This window comes from Haematobia irritans, chromosome 4 (assembly GCF_050003625.1).
Source record: "Haematobia irritans isolate KBUSLIRL chromosome 4, ASM5000362v1, whole genome shotgun sequence".
Taxonomy (NCBI): domain Eukaryota; kingdom Metazoa; phylum Arthropoda; class Insecta; order Diptera; family Muscidae; genus Haematobia; species Haematobia irritans.
The window spans coordinates 156,768,123-156,793,354 of NC_134400.1; the positions used below are offsets into that span (position 1 = coordinate 156,768,123).

At 34.2% G+C, this 25,232-nt stretch overlaps 1 protein-coding gene and 1 long non-coding RNA gene across 2 annotated transcripts in view; one reads left to right on the plus strand and one right to left on the minus strand.

Moving 5' to 3' along the window:
* Positions 1 to 25,232, minus strand: part of LOC142234284 (GTP-binding protein Rhes) — a 59,288-nt gene that overhangs the window by 22,114 nt on the left and 11,942 nt on the right. The window contains exon 2 of the mRNA XM_075305376.1: positions 10,479 to 10,672. Within this exon, the coding sequence (XP_075161491.1) occupies positions 10,479 to 10,672 (194 nt within the window). The remainder of the gene's footprint in view (positions 1 to 10,478; positions 10,673 to 25,232) is intronic.
* Positions 9,119 to 9,367, plus strand: LOC142233863 (uncharacterized). Its single transcript, XR_012721500.1, has 2 exons — positions 9,119 to 9,193; positions 9,257 to 9,367. It is a non-coding gene; the product is annotated as an uncharacterized LOC142233863 (long non-coding RNA).

Here is a 25,232-nt window from a genome sequence, read left to right on the forward strand (position 1 = left end):
AACATAACTCTTATGCTTGAAGCGTAACTTATAAACATACATACATAACATTCCTTTCCACTTAGTTTTGAAGTATATATACACATATAAACAGAACATATTTACAACTATATAATAATAATAATCATTTAACTATATGATGATAACAATAATATAATTAACAACGGATACAACAATAATAATAATAACATTTGAAAGTATAAATTTCTCACATTATATTCATTTTAGTGAATGTAATAGAGCTATAAATACAAACGGTATTGTTAAATAAAGAATGCTATCAATCGTCTTCCAAATCGCATCTCTTTTGTTTTAGTCGAGATGACCTACGAAGAATAACCCCGCTATCGTCCCCTTCTGATCGCTTTCTCTTTCTCTCATTCTCACTCTCTTCGTCTACGCAGTGTAATGGAACATATTGAACTGTCTTATGTTTGGCTCTTCTAAGTTGGGATATATGTGCACTGCGATGATAGCCATTAACATTAACAATGTACATGACCTTTCCCAAACTCCGAACAACAATCCCCGGAACCCATTTGATGTCAGTGTTAGTACTTAATTTATAATAAACATGTTCTCCAGTTTTTAGTTTAGGTAACATTTTGTCTTTTTTATTGTCGACTCTTGCTTGACTGAGGTCTGTTTCATATTTTCTTTTGGATACCAAATTAGTGTTTTGGAGATCACGGGAATCCGGCCATGGAACTACGTGCTTCTTAAATGAGAATATCAGATCATTAGGACTTTCTTTGGTTACAGTCGATGGTGTTGATCTGTATTTTAAGAGAAAATTAGATACAATTGTGCTTAGAGGTAGCGAAGAAGTTTTTGGGTCAATGCAATATTTCTTCAAATAAGTCTTAACAGTTTGGACCGACCTTTCGGCAATGCCGTTAGATTGAGGATGATATGGTGGACTTTTTAAACATTTGATGTCATTATCTGAACAAAATTTTATAAAACCTTCAGAGTTAAATGGGGGACCGTTGTCCGACACTATAGTTCGAGGGCAACCAAAATATGCAAAAATTTCCCTCAATTTCGACACTAAACTTTCCAAATTTGTACTAGTCATTTCCTTTATATCCAACCATTTGCTATAAGCATCCACAACTAACAAAAAATTCTTGTTTCTGAAATGAAAGAAATCCATGTGAATTCTATCGAAAAAGTGGGTGGATTTGGGCCAACTACTAACAGAAGATGAGATCGGTTTTGAGAGCATAACTTGACATGTGTCACACTGTGAAATATATTCTTCTATGTCACGGTCTATGCCTGGCCACCATACATATCTCTTTGCAATTAATTTCGTTTTCACAATTCCAATATGTGATTCATGTATGGTACTCAAAACATTCGATCTCATTATGGTTGGTATTATCAGTCGATAACCGTACCATAAACATCCATCATGTATGCTTAGGGAATGTCTCTTATTGTAAAAGCATTTCAAAGAGAGTGGTACTGGGAATAACCAACCATCCAGTAGCATCCTCTTTACATTTGTCAAGATCTCATCTCTTCGTGTCTCCAACTCAACCCGATCTATTCGTATGTTATTAACATGGAAGTCCTCAATAAGATTTATCGATTCCTCACCCTCACCTGTTGTCTCACCTATGGGCAGGCGGGAAAGGCCATCAGCGTTCGTCATTATACTAGATCTTTTGTATTCAATTCTGTAATCATACATACTTAATATAACTGACCATCTCACCAACCTGCCCACGGTTATTGCCGATGTAGCCTTCGTCGGGTTAAATATTTCTCTGAGCGGTTGATGGTCCGTTTGTATAACAAACGGCCTTCCATAAATGTATTTATGAAATTTCTTAACTGCAAATATTATCGCCAAAGCCTCTCTATGTAATTGGGAATAGTTTTGTTCTGCCTTTGTTAATGTGCTCGAAGCAAATAATACTGGTCTGTTAACACCATCGATAACATGCGACAAAACTGCTCCCAATCCATAGGGGCTAGCGTCGCATTGTATAACTATAGGTTTTTCCGCATCATAAAGAACTAAAACATTATTGTTCTGAAGCAAGTATTTACTTCTATTGAAACATTCTTCGCATTCCCTTGACCATTTAAATTCTCTTCCCTTCCTAGTCAACTCATATAAAGGGCTCAATTCAGCGGATAAATTAGGAATAAAATGGGTATAATAATTCAGAAACCCCAAATAAGAACGCAACTTTGTGAGCGTATCAGGCCTAGGTGCATTCAACAGTGCTTCAAGCTTCCCAATGCCAGGAGAAATGCGCCCTTCTGAAATTGAATGCCCAAGGAAATCAATCTGCCTTTTGAAAAACTGGCACTTGTTTAAATTAATTTTGACATTGTGCTCTTTGAGTCTGATCAACACCTTACCGAGATTTCCTTTACATTCCTCATAAGATGATCCCCCTACAATTATGTCATCCAAATAACATTGAGTCTTATTAATTCCATGCAAAATGGTATCCATAATAGACTGGAAAATAGCAGGAGCGCTCTTAACACCAAAAACCAATCTTCTATAGCGGAACAAACCCTTGTGTGTGTTTATAGTTAGGTATTCCTGGGACTGCTCTGAAACCTCTATCTGTTGATATGCTCCCTCCAAATCTAAAACACAAAAGTAAATGCAACCCGAAAGTTGAGCAAAAATATCATCACACCTTGGTAGTGGATAGTGGTCCGTATCAATAAAACGATTTATCGTAACTTTACAGTCAACACATATTCTTATCTGTCCGCTTGTTTTCTGTACCGCTACTATTGGCGATGCCCACCTACTGTACCTCACAGGGTATATAATATCTTCACGCTTTAATCTATCAAGCTCCTCTTCAATTTTATCCCTAAGACCAAAGGGGACGGTGTAAGATTTAAAAAAAATAGGCACTGCATTTTCTCTAAGCACTATATCTGCTTTAAACTGTTTAATGGGACCACCACAATTAGTATTTAAAACACCATCGAATGTTTTCAAAAGTGAAGTCATATTCTCATTCTCTCCAAAATGTATGGAGTTTACACCACAGCCAAACGAACTTCTCCATTCCGGAATCAATTTATCCAACCATGAACGACCCATTAAAGGAACAAAATTGCGAGAACTATTAATAATAAAAAGTTCTAATGGGATTTCTATTTGTTTGTTTTCAGTTCTCACAGAAACAACAATGAAACCCACCACACTAACATTCTCCCCAGAGACTACTTTTAATTCTCTCTTAGTTGAGTGCAACTCCCACTCCGAAAACAATAATTTGTATGTATCCATAGATATTACTGATGCACAAGCACCAGTGTCAATTTCCATTCGGAGAAGAATGTCATTACAAAAAACACTAACAATCAGAGCGGGATCATTTCCACTCAGAACATTTAAATAGCCTAATTCCGAACTCATATTACACAAAACTGATTCTTGAGCGTTGTTATCCCTCTCATTCGCACTACACTCATCATATACATTACTAATATAATCTCTACCGTTGTTCCGATTACCACTGTTTCTATAAACTACATGCTTATTTGACGTTTGCTTACCACTAAATATGTTTTTCTTATATAAATTACAAAACTTTTGAATATGACCAAACCGACCACAAAAATAGCACTGCAATCTTCGTCTATTTGATGCATCCATTTTTTCGTCTCGATTCTTTTTGCCACCAACGTTGTTTATGTAGACTGCTTCCACTTCATTTCCCATATTTCTGACCTCTATTTCTAGCATTTCCATATTTAAGGCGGCTTCACATGTTGCTTCGAATGTTGGTTTACACAGGTCAATCAACTTCGCTTGAATATTCTTGTTGCGGATTCCCATTAGCAAACGATCTTTTAAAGCCTCTTCAAGAAAACTTCCGTAGCAACAAGTTGTTGCTAGACCTTTAATTGTGATTATGTATTCTTGAATAGTTTCCTCAGGAAGTTGATTCCTGTTTAGAAATTTAAAGCGTTCTGCTGTCACATTTGTTTTACGCAGAAAATGCTTTCGGAGCTTTTCTACTAACTCTTCATACAAAAACTGCTCAGGAACTTTTGGTGCCGCCAGTGTTTTAATAATTTTATATAAATCGGCACCTCCCGTGCTAATCAGAAAAGACACTTTGCAGGCGTTATCTGTCACCTTGTTCAATTTTAATAAATGGGCCATGCGATCGATGTAACAATCGAAATCTTCCCCAATATTAAAATACTCAATTTGGCCAAAAAATGTCATTGTTGTTAATATAGTTTTGCACACGTGGAATCGTTTTTTCTTCGTCGCCAATGATAAGTCCGATTGAAACAGCACGGTTAGCGGTTGATTCAAGACTGACTCTCTTTATTATTATCATAGAGTACTATACCTTAACATAACTCTTATGCTTGAAGCGTAACTTATAAACATACATACATAACAAAATTTAGTACATGGTGTAAGAATATGGTCTCTAACAACTATGCAAAAATTGGTCCACATCGGTCAATAATTGTATATAGCCCCCATATAAACCGATCACCAGATTTGACCTCCGTAGCCTCTTGGAAGACCAAAATTCATCTGATTCAGTTGAAATTTGGTACGTGGTGTTAATATATTTTGACCAATTTTTGCTTGGGTGTTTGAGGCCACCCAAGCAAAAATTGGTCAAAATCGGTCCATAATTATATGTAGCCCCCATATAAACCGATCCCCAGATTTGACCTCCGGTGCCTTTTGGAGAAGCAAAATTCATCCGATCTGGTTGAAATACGGTTGGTACGTGCTTGAAATTTGGTACGTGGTGGTAGCCATGCCAAAAGTGGCACACGGTTGCCAGATTTTTTCAAGCAAGATCCCCAAAAATTTGAAAGTATATTCCCAAAAAAATTTTTCGCCATGAAAAATCCCCAACGACAAATGCATATAATAATTTTATGTATATAAATTTCCTTCTACAAAACAAAACAACCTCATATTATCGAATTCTTTAATAGATAAGAACATTAACAAATCCGTCAGGTGGTCAAAAGTTGATGTGTCTTCTGCTATAAAAATTGCCAAGAATCTTTAAAAAGATTTTCTTCAGAAACACACTCAAAAAAAAAAAAAAAAAAAGTGAAGCCTATATTTCACTAAAACCGATTTAATTCTATTTTAGTTCAAGGAATTATTACGTTTTAAGAAATCTACATGACTTTAATCATTTTTTGCGTATGTTAGTTAAATTAACTAAAACAGAGGAAAAAATTATACACAAACGGAGCATAGATATTAACTAAATTCGTGTCTCCCACAAAATATTTCAGAATTTCTTAAAATTTGTAAATTTTACCAATAATGCGCCCATCTTTAACTTCGTATGGCACTAAAGACATTTTTGCAATTTTGAACTCCAATTTTTTTCCTTCAAACTACAAAATTTTCTTTAATAAGTGAAAAATAATAATTTTGTGTAATAACTATTCTTAAATTAGTTGAAAATTATTTACTTACTTTTTTTAATCGGCGTGACATCTGCGCTTCTAATACAGTTTAGTTAAAATTTTCTAAAATTAACTCAAATGTTCTTTCCTGGTGGGTTCCCTTTTCAGTGCAGTTGTACTGTCTTATTGAAAACGAAATTGATACATTGTTTTGGGGGACGCGAAGCAAATTGGGTTGGGAAGCTCTGATGTAGACCAAAATTTGTGTTACCATCTCAACTCCTTCGAATTTGTTGGGAGTTATTATGAAGGTTTTTATTCCCATATACAAACATTTTCATTTGAACCGATTTGGACAACATTTTTTAAACTTTCGCAAAATGTCTAGAATCAAAATTTAAATTGGTTAATGACCGGGACGGGCCACAATGTTAGTAAAAAACAAGTAAGGAAAGTCTAAAGTGCAGGGTATAGTATAAGGCCGACTATACTATACCCTGCACCACTATGTAGACAAACACTTGTGTTACCATCTCAACTGCTTCAAATTTGCTGGGAGCTATATAAAGGTTTGCATTTCCAGATACAAATTCTTTTAATGGAGACAATTTTTTGTATTTCTACAAAATCTCTAGAATTAAAATTTAAATCGGATAACGCCCTGGGACGAAACACAATGTTAGTAAAAATATATGGGACATATGAAGCGAGAGAAATTTGCAACTCATCAGTGGCGATTTTACTAGGATATTGGTTAGGTCTAGCCAAGATATGTGGTCAAGTGTGGTTCGTGATGTATTATTTGGTCAAGTCGGGCGACTTGGAGCCTTATTTAAAACTCATCCGTTCTGTGGAAATTTTGGCATTGCAGTATGTAGGATATGGCTAAGATATGGGGAAATCATTACAGAATTTTGTGTAAAGTGTGAGAATTTTGGCCATATTTGTATTCTCTGTGGAAACTATCCAATCAATTGGAGGAAAATCCCATTGAAAATGGGTCTAAAATATGAAAAAGTCTACCATATTTCCCCAACTCTGGTGTACGTATATATGGGAGCTATATATAATATGAACCGATTTTGACTAAATTTGACATGCATAGTTAGAATAATAATTCTGCAATCTCTGCAAAAATTCACGTAAATAGGAGTATAACTTTAGCCTCCGTGGTCATATGAGTGTAAATCGGGCGAAAGATATATATGGGAGCTATATCTAAATCTGAACCGATTTCAACCAAATTTGGCACACTTACCGATACTATTAAACGTACTCCTTGTGGAAAATTTGAAGCAAGTCAGGACAAAATTCTGGCTTTTGAGGCCATATAAGTCCAAATCGGACGAAAGATATATATGGGAGCTATATCTAAATCTGAACGGATTTTAACCAAATTTGGCACACATAACGATACCGTTAAACGTACCTCTCGTGCAAAATTTGAAACAATTCAGGGCAAAACTCTGGCTTTTGAGGGCATATAAGTGCAAATCGGACGAAAGATATATATGGGAACTATAACTAAATCTGAACGGATTTTAACCAAATTTGGCACACATAACGATACCGTTAAACGTACCTCTCGTGCAAAATTTGAAACAATTTAGACAAAACTCTGGCTTTTGAGGCCATATAAGTTCAAATCGGACGAAAGATATATATGCGAGCTATATCTAAATCTAAACCGATTTCAATCAAATTTACCAAGCATTGGTGGAATGTCAATTCTACTCTCTGTGCAAAATTTCACGAAAATTGCTAGTAAACTTGGTCTCTGTTGCCATATGAGTCTAAATCGGACGAAAGATATATATGGGGGCTATATCTAAATCTGAACCGATTTGGTTGATATTTTGCAAGTTTTTCGAGACTCATGAAATATTCGGATATACGGAATTTGAGGAACATCGGTTGATAACCACGCCAATTATAACCAGATCGGGAATAAATATATATGACAGCTATATCTAAATCTGAACCGATTTTTTCCAAAATCAATAGCGATTGTATTTGTTCCAAAAAACGACCATATGCCAAATTTGAGGACAATCGGACTTAAACTGCGACCTGTACTTTGCGCACAAAAATACATGAACAGACAGACAGACTGACGGACGGACGGACAGACAGGCAGACGGACATCGCTAAATCGACTCAGAATTTAATTCTAAGAGGATCGGTATACTAAAAGATGGGTCTCAGACTTTTCCTTCTTGGCATTACATAACATATATATAATTACAGACCGATAAGGACCAATTTTTGCATGATTGTTAGAGACCATATACCACATACCAAATTTCTACTGGATCGGGTGTAGTTTGCTCCTCCAAGGTGCTCCGGAGGTCAAATCTGAGGATGAGGATATATATAATTATGGACCGATATGGACCAAGTTGTGCATGGTTGTTAGAGACCCTATACTGACACCACGTACTATATTTCAACCGGATCGGATCGGTAAAAACAAAACAGAAATTATCCAAATATTGAAGACCAAACTCAGAGAAGAAATATAATAACCCTAAACAAATTTCAAGAGCAAAGTGTTATTTTTGAACGGTGAACATGGAACATGTTCGTCGTAAACATATTTTTTTTTATTCCGAAAAAACTGATTTCGGCAACCCATATATATGTTTTCCAATGAAACAACATTTTTGCGACAAAAATGTTCTATGTTCATCGTCAAAACTAACATGTTACTCTTGGGAGCCACCGTAGTGCAATGGTTAGCATGCCCGCCTTGCATACACAAGGTCGTGGGTTCGATTCCTGCTTCGACCGAACACTAAAAAGTTTTTCAGCGCTGGATTATCCCACCTCAGTAATGCTGGTGGCATTTCTGAGGGTTTCAAAGCTTCTCTAAGTGGTTTCACTGCAATGTGGAACGCCTCGGACTCGGCTATAAAATGTAGGTCGCTTGTCATTGAGCTTAACATGGAATCGGGCAGCACTCAGTGGTAAAAGAGAAGTTCACCAATGTGGTATCACAATGGACTGAATAGTCTAAGTGAGCCTGGTACATCGGGCTGCCACCTAACCTAACTTACACCAAGAAAAAAGTGCCTTTGGAACTAAAGGAAAAAATGTTCATCAATTTAGTTTAGCCAATTTGTTTCCATTAAGTTCAATTTTTGTTTAAAATAATAAAATTTACTTGCTTCAGTAAAAAAATCTTAAACTGAAAGCAGTTAGGAATAGTTCATTAACTAGAATAAGGCATGGAATTTTACTAATACTGTTTTCTTCGCTGGGTATAAGAATTTCCTACTGAACAAGAAAATTTTATTCACTGATAACAAAGCATTCGTAAAAATAAACAAACTATGAACTAAAGCCAAGTTTCCTCAAATTTAGTAAAATTTATTATAAAATGATAATTCACTTCCTTTTTTATAGAAAGCTTATCATACATACGAATAACACTTGGCATAGAAAAATATTTTAGTTCATTTGTACTAAGAAGTATTCAATCCTTTTAAAACTTAAGGAGACACACTTGTTAGAATATAGGAAATGTTCCTATATTTCTTTTATCTACCTGTAATCGATAACTGTCATCGATGTAATCGGTATGTTTGCGCGTGGGTTGTTTTTTAGTTTGAATCGCGTTGTTATGGTATACGGAGGAATTGTTAAAAAATAATATAGTAAAATAATATAATAAATAAAATATAAAATATTTGTTATTTTAAATTAGTCAGAAAAAATTATGATCGTGATGGTGTATAAAGAAAGAAAACAGAATAATAACCCCTTCATTCGTCTTCATTTTGGAATCTTCAATTAACAGGTAACATTCCGTGACGCTAACCTTTTGTGAAAAAATTGGTTTATGATTTTTTTTTATTTGTAGGTATTGAAATTGTAAAAGGAGGACAAACTCGTTACGCAGCAACTTATTAAAAGTGAAAGGTACAAGAAGAAGGAAAAATGCGTTTTACAGTTGATGACATTACATGGAAATTGGAAATAGTGGAATAATAAACTAATATTTCAAGGTCAGTCGATGCTGTTGATTCTTAATAAATATATTTAATATATTAATAAACCGTGTATTTTATTGAAGAAAAAATTGCCTATATAAATAAATAAAATTGTATTTAAAAACGAAGGTAAGCAGTTCTAAGTTTGAACTAAAAAAATTTACCACAAATATGTAAGATTTGTCCCAATGAATGAAACAAGTTCAATAAAATCATTCCATATATGAATTCAATTCAGTTAAATTTTTTCATTCTGTAGTATAGTGGTACATAAATATAGGAAAATGTTAACTAATATATGGAATGCATTCTAACTAATTTCAACGAAAATCACATCGTTCAAAAAAATAAAAATGTCTTTGGCGCTATACGAAGTTCAACTTTCTTCACAATTAGTTCATTTTAACTTAAAGAATGGGTCATTTTTTCTGGGTGTACTCTTGAAACATGATTGAGGTGATTACATAACTTCTCTGCGTGTGGGATTTGGTCCATCTGCAATACCTTAACGATAATAGAGGGGATAACAGTTTTCGTAGTTTAAGCACAAGAAATCTTGGTGTCTACGACAATATTTTTTCAGTGCATGGTGGAGGATAAAACAATGCTTTGAAATGATTGCATGATTCTACGAATATCCCTAAGCGTTTACCCTCGTTGCTTACTAACAAATTACCAACTGTTGTGTAAAGACATTTATGTATTTTCCTGGTAAATATTGGCCCCAAGGCAATAGAATCTTTGCTATTTTTATAGAAGGTCCAAAGCCATGGTAAGTCGAAAGATTTTTTTTATTAAAAAAGAAAACAATAATCCAATATTAGTGTTATGACAATAAACGTTTGGAGGATTGGTACTTTCTTTTAATTATGAGATTACTGTGTGTCACATAAATCTTTCGACGTTTGTTTCTAGTCCGTCCAACTAATCCATGGCTTCCATGCCCTATAATTGTGGATAATGAGAAAAGAAAAAACTTTTGGTAGTCTGAACAAGAATCAATCACGTTCAGAGTTTATGTACGGCCATGTGATATCGTTGATTTTTGTGTTTGTTTTCGTGTTTTTTTTTTTTTTTTATTAACATGCTCACCGGTCAGAAAGGATAAACGACGCATTGCCGGAAAGGGATGGTAGCCGGATGTGTCCAGAATATCTAATTGATAAACTTCATTGCGTATACGATACAATTTACGATGGAAATCTTCAATGGTCGGTGTATAGGCTTCTTCAAAACGGTTTCCCAGGAAACGTGCCACAATTGATGATTTACCAGAACGTGAAGATCTGCAATAGAAAGAGAGAGAGAGAGAGGTAGTAAAGATAAAGTCAAACGATTGTTAAATTAATGAGGAGTTTGGATAGAATCACACTGGAAAAAATCTTGTCCGATTTCAAAGATATTATCTTAATACTAATAAAGTTGGTATCTATTGCGAGCCAAAATAGCGAAGAATTGCACTGAAGATGCAATTAACATGAAATTATCTTTAAATTTTGAATTTGAGTACTTGATACCAGGGCTGTGGAGTCGAGCCAATTTTGCTCGACTCCGACTCCAGCATTTTTCATCAGCTCGACTCCGACTCCGGAGTCGACTCCGGGTAATATAACTAAATCTCATTTTAATACCACTAATTTGTAGCTCTATTGTGGGGGTACCGTAAGTGGGTCGATATAAAGTATCGTTTTTATTTATGTGTGCAAAAAAGGTCTTAATTTCACATTAGATGCCAATTGAACTCTATATTTCAAATTTAGGGCAATGTTTAATAAATAAAATAATGATATAAAATACCCATCATAATATGAGAAGATACAAACAGTATATGTATTTGTGGACCAAAATTATTGATCCTCAAATCCTTTAAATCCTTTAAATTTGTTGCGAACTATATAAAGGTTTATATTTCCATAAGCATGAATTTGAATCTGAATCGATTTAGACAAAATTGTATATACTTCTACAAAATCTATGTACATAAAATTTAAATCTAACGTTATGGGACGTAACACAATTTTAACGAAAAATAAAAATGCAAGGAAAGTCTAAAGTCGGGCGGCCGATTATAATATACTCTGCACAACTTTGTATTTAGATCTACATTTTGATAAAATCTCAAATCAGACGTCTACAAAACTCGGGCAATATTTGGAAAATATTTATAATTATTATGACAATTTCGCAAAAATGCATTTATGATTCATTCATTGAAAAATTTGAAAATTTGAGTCATTTCTACAAGTTTTCGACTTAGCAGCAATTTTTCCAAAATTGTATGCTCACTGAATACAATTTTGGAAAAATTTTTGTCGAAATTTTCTATAGAAATAAAATTTTGGCAAAATTTTCTATAGAAATCAAATTTTGACCATATATATAGAAATACAATTTTGAATAAAATTTTTATAGAAATAAAATTTGGCAAAATTTTTTATAGAAATAAAACTTTGAAAAAATTATCAATAGAAATACAATTTAAAAACCAGTAAGGAAAGTCTAAAGTCGGGCGGGGCCGACTATATTATACCCTGCACCACTTTGTAGATCTAAATTTTCGATACCATATCACATCCGTCAAATGTGTTGGGGCTATATATAAAGGTTTGTCCCAAATACATACATTTAAATATCACTCGATCTGGACAGAATTTGATAGACTTCTACAAAATCTATAGACTCAAAATTTAAGTCGGCTAATGCACTAGGGTGGAACACAATGTTAGTAAAAAAATATGGGAAACATTTAAATCTGGAGCAATTTTAAGAAAACTTCGCAAAAGTTTATTTATGATTTATCGCTCGATATATATGCATTAGAAGTTAAGGAAAAATAGAGTAATTTTTACAACTTTTCGACTAAACAGTGGCGATTTTACATGGAAAATGTTGGTATTTTGACAATTTTTGTCCAAATCAGAAAAACATATGTATGGGAGCTATATCTAAATCTGAACCGATTTCAACCAAATTTGGCACGCATAGCAACAATGCTAATTCAACCCCTTGTGCAAAATTTCAACTAAATCGGAGTTAAAAATTGGCCTCTATGGTCATATGAGTGTAAATCGGGCGAAAGCTATATATGGGAGCTATATCTAAATCTGAACCGATTTCAACCAAATTTAGCACGCATAGCTACAATGCTAATTCTACTCCCTGTGCAAAATTTCAACTAAATCGGAGTAAAAAATTGGCCTCTGTGGTCATATGAGTGTAAATCGGGCGAAAGCTATATATGGGAGCTATATCTAAATCTGAACCGATTTCAACCAAATTTGGCACGCATAGCTACAATGCTAATTCTACTCCCTGTGCAAAATTTCAACTAAATCGGAGCAAAAAATTGGCCTCTGTGGTCATATGAGTGTAAATCTGGCGAAAGCTATATATGGGAGCTATATCTAAATCTGAACCGATTTCAACCAAATTTGACACGCATAGCTACAATGCTAATTCTACTCCCTGTGCAAAATTTCAACTAAATCGGAGCAAAAAATTGGCCTCTGTGGGCAAATGAGTGTAAATCGGGTGAAAGCTATATATGGGAGCTATATCTAAATCTGAACCGATTTGGCTGATATTTTGCAAGTTTTTAGAGACTCATAAAATATTCGATATACACGCCAATTATGACTAGATCGGTGAAAAATATATATGGCAGCTAAATCTAAATCTGAACCGATTTTTTCCAAAATCAATAGGGATCATCTTTGAGCCGAAACAGGACCCTATACCAAATTTTAGGACAATCGGACTAAAACTGCGAGCTGTACTTTGCACACAAAAATACATCAACAGACAGACAGACGGACAGACAGACAGACAGACAGACGGACAGACGGACAGACAGACAGACAGACAGACAGACGGACAGACGGACATCGCTAAATCGACTCAGAATTTAATTCGAAGACGATCGGTATACTAAACGATGGGTCTCAGACTTTTCCTTCTTGGCGTTACAGACAAATGCACAAACTTATTATACCCTGTACCACAGTAGTGGTGAAGGGTATAAAAATTCTGTAGCAAAAACAAAATTTTGCAAAAGATTCACAAACAAAATTTTGACTAAATTTTCTATAGAAATAAAATTTTGACTAAATTTTATATAAAAAAAATATTTCTATAGTAATAAAATTTTGAATATCATTAAAAAAAAAAATTGAGAAAATTTGCTATAGAAATAAAATTTGACAATTTTTTCTTATAGAAATAAAATTTTGAAAAAATTATCAATAAAAATACAATTTTAGAACAATTTTTGTGTAGTAAATAAAATTCTGCAAAATATTCTACAGAAAAAAAATTTTGATTAAATTTTCTATAGAAATAAAATTTTGACAAAATTTTCTATAGAAATAAAATTTTGACCAAATTTTCTAATAGAAAAATCTATTACTATAAATTTTGGCAAAATTTTCTATAGAAATAAAATTTTGACTTAAATTTTTATAGAAATAAAATTATCAATAGAAAATTGGGAAAAATTTTTGTGTAATAAACTAAATTTTGCAAAATTTTCTATAGAAATAAAATTTTGCAAAATATTCTATAGAAACAAAATTTTAACTCAATTTTCTATAGAAATAAAATTTTGACAAAATTTTCTATAGAAAAAAATATTTCTATAGTAATAAAATTTTGAATTAATTTTTTATAGAAATAACATTTTGACAAAATTTTCTATAAAAACAACTTTGAAAAAATTTTCTGTCAATATTCCACATATGTATATGGCCTTAAAATAAAATTAAAATAAAAATAATATCGATTGTTCGAAATATTTCAAATTGATATGGGCATTAAAATGGATCGATCCAGCCCATCTGCTAGTCTAACATTCTAGGAAACATAAAAAGATAGCCGTAATTGGAAGTTGATTTTCATTTACAATCGTGTTGTACATTGATCGAATGAATAACGCAATGGAAAACAATTTGCGTAAAAACTTGCTTAGTTACAAAAATGTGAAGTGTTTTAAAAAATTTGGTTTCGCCGGAGTCGAGCAAAATTTTTACGACTCCGACTCCAGCAAAATCTTCAGACTCCGACTCCGGCTCCGGATACTACACAGAAAAAGTATTGAATCACAATATTAATTGATCCAAGTATTTTTATACCCTAAACCACATAGTGGTCAGGGTATAATAAGTTTGATCTGCCAAAAAATGTGCCTACCAGAAATATTGATTTTAGACTCCATAAAATATATACCGATCGACTCAGAATCACCTCCTGAGTCGATCTAGCGCTTGGTGTCCGTCCGTCCATCCGTCTATCCATGTATTTCTTGTTCACACGATTCCGGTCGCAATTATTAACCGATTTTGAAGAAATTTGATACGGGGTGTTTCTTGGTCAGAAGGACGAACGCTATTGAATTTGGAAAAAATCGGATCAAATTTAGATAAAGCTCCCATACATGTTATTTGTATCACCCGATTTCGACAAATGGGGTTACGTTGCGCTTTTTTACAAACGGATCGTCACCAAATTTGGCACAAAAAAAATATATTTTCCATCGCCCTACAAGTCTGCAAAATGTCATCGAAATCGGTTCAGATTGAAATATAGCTCTCATATATATGTATCGCCCGATTTTCCCAAATTTGGCCACAAAACCCTTATTTATAAACCGATAGTACTCAAAGTTGGCTAAATGTAATCTTCTATAGCACTAACTATGTATGCAAAAAATCATCGAAATCGGTTTAGATTTAGCTATAGCTCCCATATATATGTACCGCCCGATTTTTCTAAATTTGCCCATAAAACCCTTATTTATCAACCGATAGTAGTCAAAGTAAGCCACATGTAATCCTCTATAGCACTAATTGTATGTGCAAAATTTCATCGAAATCGGTTCAGATTGAGATATTGCTCCTATATATATGTATATCCCGATTTTCCGAAAGTTGTCCATATAAACCTTATTTATTAACCGATCTTACTCAAAATTGGCTAGCTCCAGTCCTCTATAGTACTAACGGCCTGTGCAAAATTTCATCGAAATCGGTTCAGATGTAGCTCCCATATATGTATCGCCCGATTTTGAAAAATTTGCCCCCAATAACCTTATGTTTGACCATAGAGGCCTCATTTCTTAACTTATCTCACTCAAATTCTGCACAAAGTAACCTTTTGTGGTATTAATCAAACCCGCAAAATATTATGCAAATTGGTTCAGATTTACATATAGCTTACACATATATGCATCGCTCGATTTTCCCAAATTTGGCCATAATACTCTTATTTATTAACCAATGTTACTCAAATGTTAAATTTTGATGTACTAGCCGATCGTATTTATACGTATGTTACTTGTAGCTCTAACACAAGAATATTGCTCGATTTTTACAAATTTGGATTAATTATCCACACTAATTGAGCGATTTTCTCTTTTTTTATACCCTAAACCACATAGTGGTCAGGGTATAATAAGTTCGATCGGCCAAAAAATTTGCCTATCAGAAATATTGATTTTAGACCCCATAAAATATATAGCGATCGACTCAGAATCACCTCCTGAGTCGATCTAGCGCTTGGTGTCCGTCCGTACGTCCGTCCGTCTGTCCATGTATTTGTTGTTCACAGGATTCCGGTCGCAATTGTTAACCGATTTTGATGAAATTTGGTACAGGGAGTTTTTTGGGCACAAGGACGATCGCTATTGAATTTGGAAGAAATCGGATCAAATTTAAATATAGATCCCATATATATGTATCGCCCGATTTCGACAAATGGGGTCACGTTGCGCTTTTTTTCAAACGGATCGTCACCAAATTTGGCAAAAGGTAATTTTTTCCATCGCCCTTCAAGTCTGCAAAATCTCATCCAAATCGGTTCTGATTTAGCTATAGCTCCCATATATATGTACCGCCCGATTTTTCTAAATTTGGCCATAGAACCCTTATTTATTAACCGCTCTTACTAAAAGTTGGCTAGATCCAGTCCTCTATAGTACTAACTATATGTGCAAAATTTCATCGAAATCGGTTTATCAACCGATCGTACTCAAATTTGGCTAAATGTAGTCTTCTATAGCATTAACTATATGTGCAAAAAATCATCGAAATCGGTTCAGATTTAGATATAGCTCCCATATATATGTATAGCCCGATTTTCCCAAATTTTGCCATAGAGCGGTTGATAAACGCTCTTACTAAAAGTTGGCTAGATCCAGTGCTCTATAGTACTAACTATATGTGCAAAATTTCATCGAAATCGGTTCAGATGTAGATATAGCTCCCATATATGTATCACCCGATTTTGAAAAAATCGCCCATAATAACCTTATGTTTGACCGTACAGGCCTCATTTCTTAACTGATCTTACTCAAATCTTGCACAAGGTAACCTTTTGTGTTATTAATCAAACCCGCAAAATATTATGCAAATTGGTTCAGATTTAGATATAGCTTCCATATATATGTATCGCTCGATTTTCCCAAATTTGGCTCTTATTTATTAACCAATGTTACTCAAATTTCAAATTTTGATGTACTAGCCGATCGTACTTATACGTACTTGTAGCTCTTACATAAGAATATTGCTCGATTTTTACAAATTTATATTTATTACCCACACTAATTTAACGATTTTCTCTTTTTTAATAATGGGCTTAATATTAGTGGCATACTAACTCTGTTGGTGCAATATCAACACAGCCAGTGTTGCTAGAAGTAGGGGAAATTCCCTATATGTATGGTTTTTCTAATATTTAGCGTCTTGTAGGGACGTAGGGACACAATGTAGGACATTTTCACTCAACACAATTTGTAATAAAAATTTTCATTTTGGGGGCTCTAGAGGGGTAAATTAGAAGCCGGCAAGGTTTGATCTTTAACAATGTGTGGTAAACTTTATTCCTGCAGAAAATGTTGTCAAAATTTTATTTCTATGGAATTTTTTCTCAAATTTTATTTCTATAGAAAAATTTCTCACAAAAATTTGTTTATAGAAACTTTTTCCAAAATTAAAAATAGAGATTTAACAAAAAAGATTACTAATTTGGGTAGAATTCTACCAACTGTGGCAACCGTGGTGGTAATACAAATTTATATTCTAAGTTATATACGTTGCATATTCATGTTTTAAGATAATAAAGTACTTGGAACTATTTTTGTTTTGTAAATTTTTTTTAAATTTAACGAAAAATATAGTAGGGAAAATTGTTTGTGAATGTATGGGAAAGTAGGAAACTTTTTTTGTCCTTGTAGGGTAAACCGAACATTTTCCCTGGCAACATTGACTATGAGCAATAGTCAGATTGACACAAAGCACCCATAGACATGTACCCCTTAATTTTCTTAAATATGCAACTGCGGTTTATCTCCCAGATCTATATGTTACCCCCATTTCTGAGGGTTTCAAAGCTTCTCTAAGTGGTTTCACTGCAATGTGGAACGCCGTTCGGACTCGGCTATAAAAAGTAGGTCCATTGTCATCAGCGTTGCCAATTTAGCTCTTTTCCCGCTAGATTTGGCTTTTTTGAAGACGTTTAGCGGGAAAAAATGCATTTTTTCTGGCTTTTTTCATGACCCTTTTAGCTATTTTTGGCTTTTTTATTTTCGACATGTTCCTATTGAAATATGGATAAAACTTTGTTTTTATCTAAGTCTTGCTGCCAGAATAAGGTTTTCCGCATATTTCAAAGCTCAATTGAAGCCTTAATAATTATTCCAGCCATTATGCGGGCATTTTTGCAGCAAATACACCTTGTTGTAAAGTTTTTTCCTCGTATTCATAAAAGTTATCGTAAACTTTAAATCTACTATTACCATACAAATTCCTTATATAAACTGTCGGTAAATTGTTATCAATTCTAAAAATTCTTAAAATTAATTAAAAAGTTTTTAAATTTGTGGAGTTTTTGTAACTTGACCACAAACCAAAATAGAGTTAAAAAATGGAAGAGGTTTTTCAACATTTTAGTCTGAATTTGGAAATTTAAGTTGTCGTTAGCACGTTTTTAAAGCACTGTGATAGCTCATGAAGAAAAAGCTGAAAAAACGAATATATTCAAATTCGACTCTGAATCAATACCAAAATCATTAGTGTACAAAATCTTTGGAGCCGAACATAGAAATAATTAAGGAAATAAAGTTTTGAATGTGGTATTATTTTTTTTAACATCAAAAAAAAAATGCAATAAAAAATTCGTAGTGATAGGATCAAAACAAATCTGCTATTTATTAATGGAGTGGATTTACATCTACGAAAATTGGACAATAGGTTTGTATGGGAAATTTTCGAATAAAAGTTATTCAGTATAAACTTGCAAGACAGTTAGAATGTGTTTTATTCTCTTGGGTAATATTAGTAGAAGTGTATACGTTCACGAATTTATCATTAATTCAGTTAAAACGAAAGATATTGATATTTTCTAATACAGTTCTATGTGACATTGGACTTGTTGATGATTAACCAGCTGATAATTGCAAGTTTACCGGGAAAAAAGTTTTTACTAGGAAATATAAATGAAGGACTTCCAGTAAAAATTTCTGATAGTAATCAAAATGTATCGATTACGCAAACAGAGCTATTATGACATAGATTTTCTTACAGTCTCACAGAAATGGAAATAAAATGAATACAATTAAAATAATATGCATTTTAAGTGAAATAAAGCCTTTAAGTTTGTTAAATTTCAATCAAAAATGTGACTTTTGATACAAAAAAATTTAGTTTTTTTCTAGCTATTTTTTAACATTTTTGGCTAGTTTTTTTGGACAAATCTAGCGGTTTTTGGTGAAACAATTCTGGCAACGCTGCTTGTCATTGAGCTTAATATCGAATCGGGTAGCACTCAGTGATTAGAGAGAAGTTCAGCACTGTGGTATAACAATGGACTGAATAGTCTAAGTGCCATTATACCTAGCCTAGCCTAGCCATGGTGGGTATAAAAATAACGTATATGTATCGAACCCCTTAAATGCAACATTTGGTACGAAGTCGTTCATTTTCCCATCCTCCTTTCTATTTAAGAAATTAATAATAATCTTTAAATGTACAAAAACATTTCTTTCACTGTATTCCATATACTAAATAGTCCTCTTTTGGCAGGACAGAAAAAATGAATTAAGCCCACATGGCATTTACTAGTACCTAGCAGATAATTACCCTTCCGAAATTAAAAGTATTTTCTTGTTAATGTAACAACACAAGACCAGTGTTGGAGATATACATAATTACCTACAAATAAGTAATTTCATACATATGTGTTATGAGGTTTTATTTTAATTAAATTTAGCATTCACAAACCTGTAATAGACTGTAGTTTATGACTGTTTCTATCTTAAAAGTACAAGCGTGTTATCACGTCCCAAAATTCTATTAACTTACTGCTTAATAGGTGATAATCCTAGCATGTATATAATTAACCAATAATTCCGAAATTTACAACAAGCATAAAGCCGAACAAGTATAAACGGGCGTAAGTTCGGCCAGGCCGAATCTTATGTACCCTCCACCATTGATTGCGTAGAAACTTCTACGAAAGACTGTCATCCACAATCGAATTACATGGGTTGTGGTATCTTAAATCGTTTTCTAAATTGTGAGTTAGTCCATACGTGGTATACATTGGACAAAAAAAGTATGTGTAGGTAAGTCTACAAATAATTTCAAATCGATATGGACTTTTGCACGATACGTAGGGAGCCAGAATTGATATATGGGGGTCGCTTATATGGGGGCTATATACAATTATTGATATGGACCAATTTTTGTGTGATTGGGGATCGATTTATCTGAGGGCTATATATAACTATAGACCGATATGGACCTAGTTAGGCACGGATGTTAACGGCCATATACTCGCACAATGTACCAAATTTCAACTGTTTCGGATGAAATTTGCTCCTCCAAGAGGCTCCAGAAGCAAATCTCGGGATCGGTTTATATGGGGGCTATGTATGATTATTGACTGCTATGGACCACTTTTGGCATGGTTGTTGAATATCATATACTACCACCACGTACAAAATTTCAACCAGATCGGATGAACGGATCAACCAGATCCAAAAGGCACCGGAGGTCAAATCTGGGGATCGGTTTATATGGGTGCTATATATAATTATGGACTGATATGAACCAATTCCTGCATGGTTGTTGGATACCATATACTTACATCACGTACCAAATTTCAACCGAATCGGATGAATTTTGTTCTTCCAAGGGGCTCCGGAGGTCAAATCTGGGGATCGGTTTATATTTTTGCATGGGAGTTTGAGGTCATATATTAACACCACGTACCAAATTTCAACTGAATAAGATGAATTTTGGTCTTCCAAGAGGCTCCGGAGGTCAAATCTGGTGATCGGTTTGTATGGGGGCTATAGATAATTATGGACCGATGTGGACCAATTTTTGCATGGTTGTTAGAGACCATATACTAACACCATGTACCAAATTTCAGCCGGATCGGATGAAATTTGCTTCTCTTAGAGGCCTCGCAAGCCAAATTTGGGGGTCCGTTTATATGGGGGATATACGTAAAAGTGGACCGATATGGCCCATTTGCAATACCATCCGACCTACATCAATAAGAACTACTTGTGCCAAGTTTCAAGTCGATAGCTTGTTTCGTTCGGAAGTTAGCGTGATTTCAACAGGCGGACGGGCTGACGGACATGCTTAGATCGACTCAGAATTTTACCACGACCCAGAATATATATACTTTATGGGGTCTTAGAGCAATATTTCGATGTGTTACAAACGGAATGACAAAGTTAATATACCCCCATCCTATGGCGGAGGGTATAATAAGAAAAAAATATTTTTTTTATGTTATGCCTCGTTTTTTATACCCACCACCATATAATAAGTTTGTCATTCCGTTTGTAACCCATCGAAATATCGATTTCCGACTATATAAAGTATATATATTCTTGATCAAATAGAAACTCTAAGACGATATAACCATGTCCGTCTGTCCGTCTGTCTGTCTGTCTGTATGAATGTCTGTCTGGCTGTCTGTTGTAATCACGCTACAGTCTTCAATAATGAAGCGACCGTGCTGAAATTTTGCACGAACTCGTCTTTTGTCTGCAGGCAGGTCAAGTCCGAAGATGGGCTATATCGGTCGAGGTTTTGATATAGTCCCCATATAAACCGACCCCCCGATATGGGGTCTTGGGCTTATAAAATCGTAGTTTTTATCCAATTTGCCTGAAATTTTAAATTTGGTATAGTCCCTATATAGACCGATCTCCCGATTTTACTTCTTGGGCTTATAGAAACCGTAGTTTTTATCCAATTTGCCTGAAATTGGAAATCTGGAGGTATTTTCGAACCATAAATAGGTGTGCCAAAAATTGTGAGTATCGGATCATGTTTTGGTATAGCACCCATATAAAGCAACCTCCCGATTATGGGTCTTGGTGTTATAGAAACAGTAGTTTTTATCTAATTTGCCTGAAATTGAAAATCTAGAGATATTTTTGGGTCATAAAGAGGTGTGCTGAAAACAGTGAATATCGGTCCATATTTTAGTATAGTCCCCATAAGAACGATCTCCCGATTTAACTCCTTGGGTTTGTAGAAGCCGTAGTTTTTATCCGATTTGCCTGAAATTGTAAATATTCTGGTATTTTAGGCTCACAAAAACGTGTATCCGATTAAGTTTTTATCGGTCCGTTTGATAATGCCTCCATATAGATAGATTTCACTTCTTGAGGGCACTGATCATGAAAATTGCTTGAAACTCAATGTAAAATTTCCAGATTTTACTTTTCGGTTGAAAATCTGCGGATTTAAGATTTCAAATCAAATCTTATAAATCGAGAATCTGATATAGTCTTCGTATTTAAAATCTTTAAATTTATCTTCAGGAAGTGTACTGGTTGAACTGCTCTGCTTGATCTGTCCTCAAACCGCCCTGAAATTTCAAAGGAAACCCTAATATTTGATTCATGGTGGTGGGTATTTAAGATTCGGCCCGGCCGAACTTACTACTGTATATACTTGTTATACCCTCCATCATAGGATGGGGGTATATTAACTTTGTCATTCCGTTTGTAACACATCGAAATATTGCTCTAAGACCCCATAAAGTATATATATTCTGGGTCGTGGTGAAATTCTGAGTCGATCTAAGCATGTCCGTCCGTCCGTCCGTCCGTCTGTTGAAATCACGCTAACTTCCGAACGAAACAAGCTATCGACTTGAAACTTGGCACAAGTAGTTGTTATCGCTGTAGGTCGGATGGTATTGAAAATGGGCCATATCGGTCCACTCTTACGTATAGCCCCCATATAAAGGGACCCTCAGATTTGGCTTGTGGAGCCTCTAACAGAAGCATATTTCATCCGATCTTGCTGAAATTTGGTACATGGTGTTGGTATATGGTCTCTAACAACCATGCCAAAATTGGTCCACATCGGTCCATAATTATATATAGCCCCCATATAAACCGATCCCCAGATTTGGCTTGCGGAGCCTCAAAGAGAAGAAAATTTCATCCGATCCGGCTGAAATTTGGTACACGATGTTGGTATATGGTCTCTAACAACCATGCAAAAATTGGTCCACTTCGGTCCATAATTATATATAGCCCCCATATAAACCGATCCCCAGATTTGGCTTGCGGAGCCTCAAAGAGAAGAAAATTTCCTCCGATCCGGCTGAAATTTGGTACATGGTGTTGGTATATGGTCTCTAACAACCATGCAAAAATTGGTCCACATCGGTTTTTAATTATATATAGCCCCCATATAAACCGATCCCCAGATTTGGCTTGCGGAGCCTAAAAGAGAAGCAAATTTCATCCGATCCGGTTGAAATTTGGTACGTGGTGTTGGTATATGGTCTCTAACAACCATGCAAAAATTGGTCCACATCGGTCCATAATTATATATAGCCCCCATATAAACCGATCCCCAGATTTGGCTTGCGGAGCCTCAAAGAGAAGAAAATTTCATCCGATCCGGCTGAAATTTGGTACTCGATGTTGGTATATGGTCTCTAACAACCATGCAAAAATTGGTCCATATCGGTTTTTAATTATATATAGCCCCCATATAAACCGATCCCCAGATTTGGCTTGTGGAGCCTCTAAGAGAAGCATATTTCATCCAAGCCGGTTGTAATTTGGAACATGGTGTTAGTATATGATCTTTAACAACCGTGCCAGAATTGGTCATATCGGTCCATAATTATATATAGCCCCCATATAAAACGTTCTCCAGATTTGACCTCCGGAGCCTCTTGGAGGAGCAAAATTCATCCGATCCGGTTCAAATTAGGAACGTGGTGTTAGTATATGGTCGCTAACAACCATACCAAAATTGGTCCAATCACACAAAAATTGGTCCATATCGGTTCATAATCATGGTTGCCACTAGAGCCAAAAATAATCTACCAAAATTTTATTTCTATAGAAAATTTTGTCAAAATTTTATTTCTAGAGAAAATTTTGTTAAAATTTTATTCGGTTCATAATAAAATTTTCATCATTTTCAAAATTTTATTTCTATAGAAAATTTTGTCAAAATTTTATTTCTATAGAAAATTTTGTTCAAATTTTATTCGGTTCATAATCATGGTTGCCACTCGAGCCACAAATAATCTACCAAGATTTTATTTCTATAGAAAATTTTGTCAAAAGTTTATTTCTATAGAAAATTTTGTTAAAATTTTATTTCTGTAGAAATTTTTGTCAAAATTTTCTTTCTATAGAATATTTTGTCAAAATTTTTATTTCTATAGAAAATTTTGTGAAAATTTTATTTCTATAGAAAATGTCGTTAAAATTTTATTTCTGTAGAAAATTTTGTCAAAATTTTATGTCTACTTTGTCAAACTGAATTCTATACGTATTGGATCGATCTTTTTTGATTTAATTTATACCACGTATGGACTTCCATACAATTTAGAAGATGGTGTTAGGAGGATTTAAGATACCTTGCCATCGGCAAGCGTTACCGCAACTTAAGTAATTCGATTGTGGATGGCAGTGTTTAGAAGAAGTTTCTACGCAATCCATGATGGAGGGTACATAAGCATCGGCCTGGCCGAACTTACGGCCGTACATACTTGTTTTTCATTAAATTTAAGACACACATTTTATAAATTAAAGTCGCATGTATTTGAACTAAGGCTAATTTTCCATAAAGTAAAAAATAAACACATTTTTGATTTAAACAAGTTGTCCTTAAATTAACTGAAATATTGAAACTTTAGATTTAAGATACAAAACGCTTCAAATATAGGCCAAGATTTATTTTGAGGATTTAGCGTATTTGGTTTAAAGTTTTTTTGTAATTAAGAAAACATTTTTTAAATTGAAGTATACGTTGTAATTTGGATTTTTTAACTGGCATGTTTTGTACGTGAGTACCTTTATTAATTAACCGCGAAAAGAGAATTAAAATTTGATAAATGAGATCTGTATCCTAATTTTAATTTTATTGGTCCTAGATTTAAAGCCAGATAGGTCGCTAAACAATTTCTTGATTTTAAAGAAGCCTCGGCTCGGAATCAATACCAAAATCCTTAAGGTAAGGTCAAAATCTTTGGATCCAAGTAAACTTTTTTTGAGTGTGTTGATAATAAAATGCAATAATTTGCAAGCGTTGTCCATCTGTAAGACTATTCATTGTTAAAATATAGACCAAGCCGTAGATGTTTTACAGTGAAACAAAAAGATAATAGCTAAAAAATCATATTTTATAATATATTTTTAAAAAGCCTCTAAATACCTTGCCATCGACAACTGTTATCACAAACCAAGTACTTCGATTGTGGGTGGCAGTGTTTCAGTAGAACTTTTGTATGAAATCCATGGTGGGGGCCTCATAAGATTCTGCCTTGTTTGTAGAAAAGAAAGCAGCAAACTGA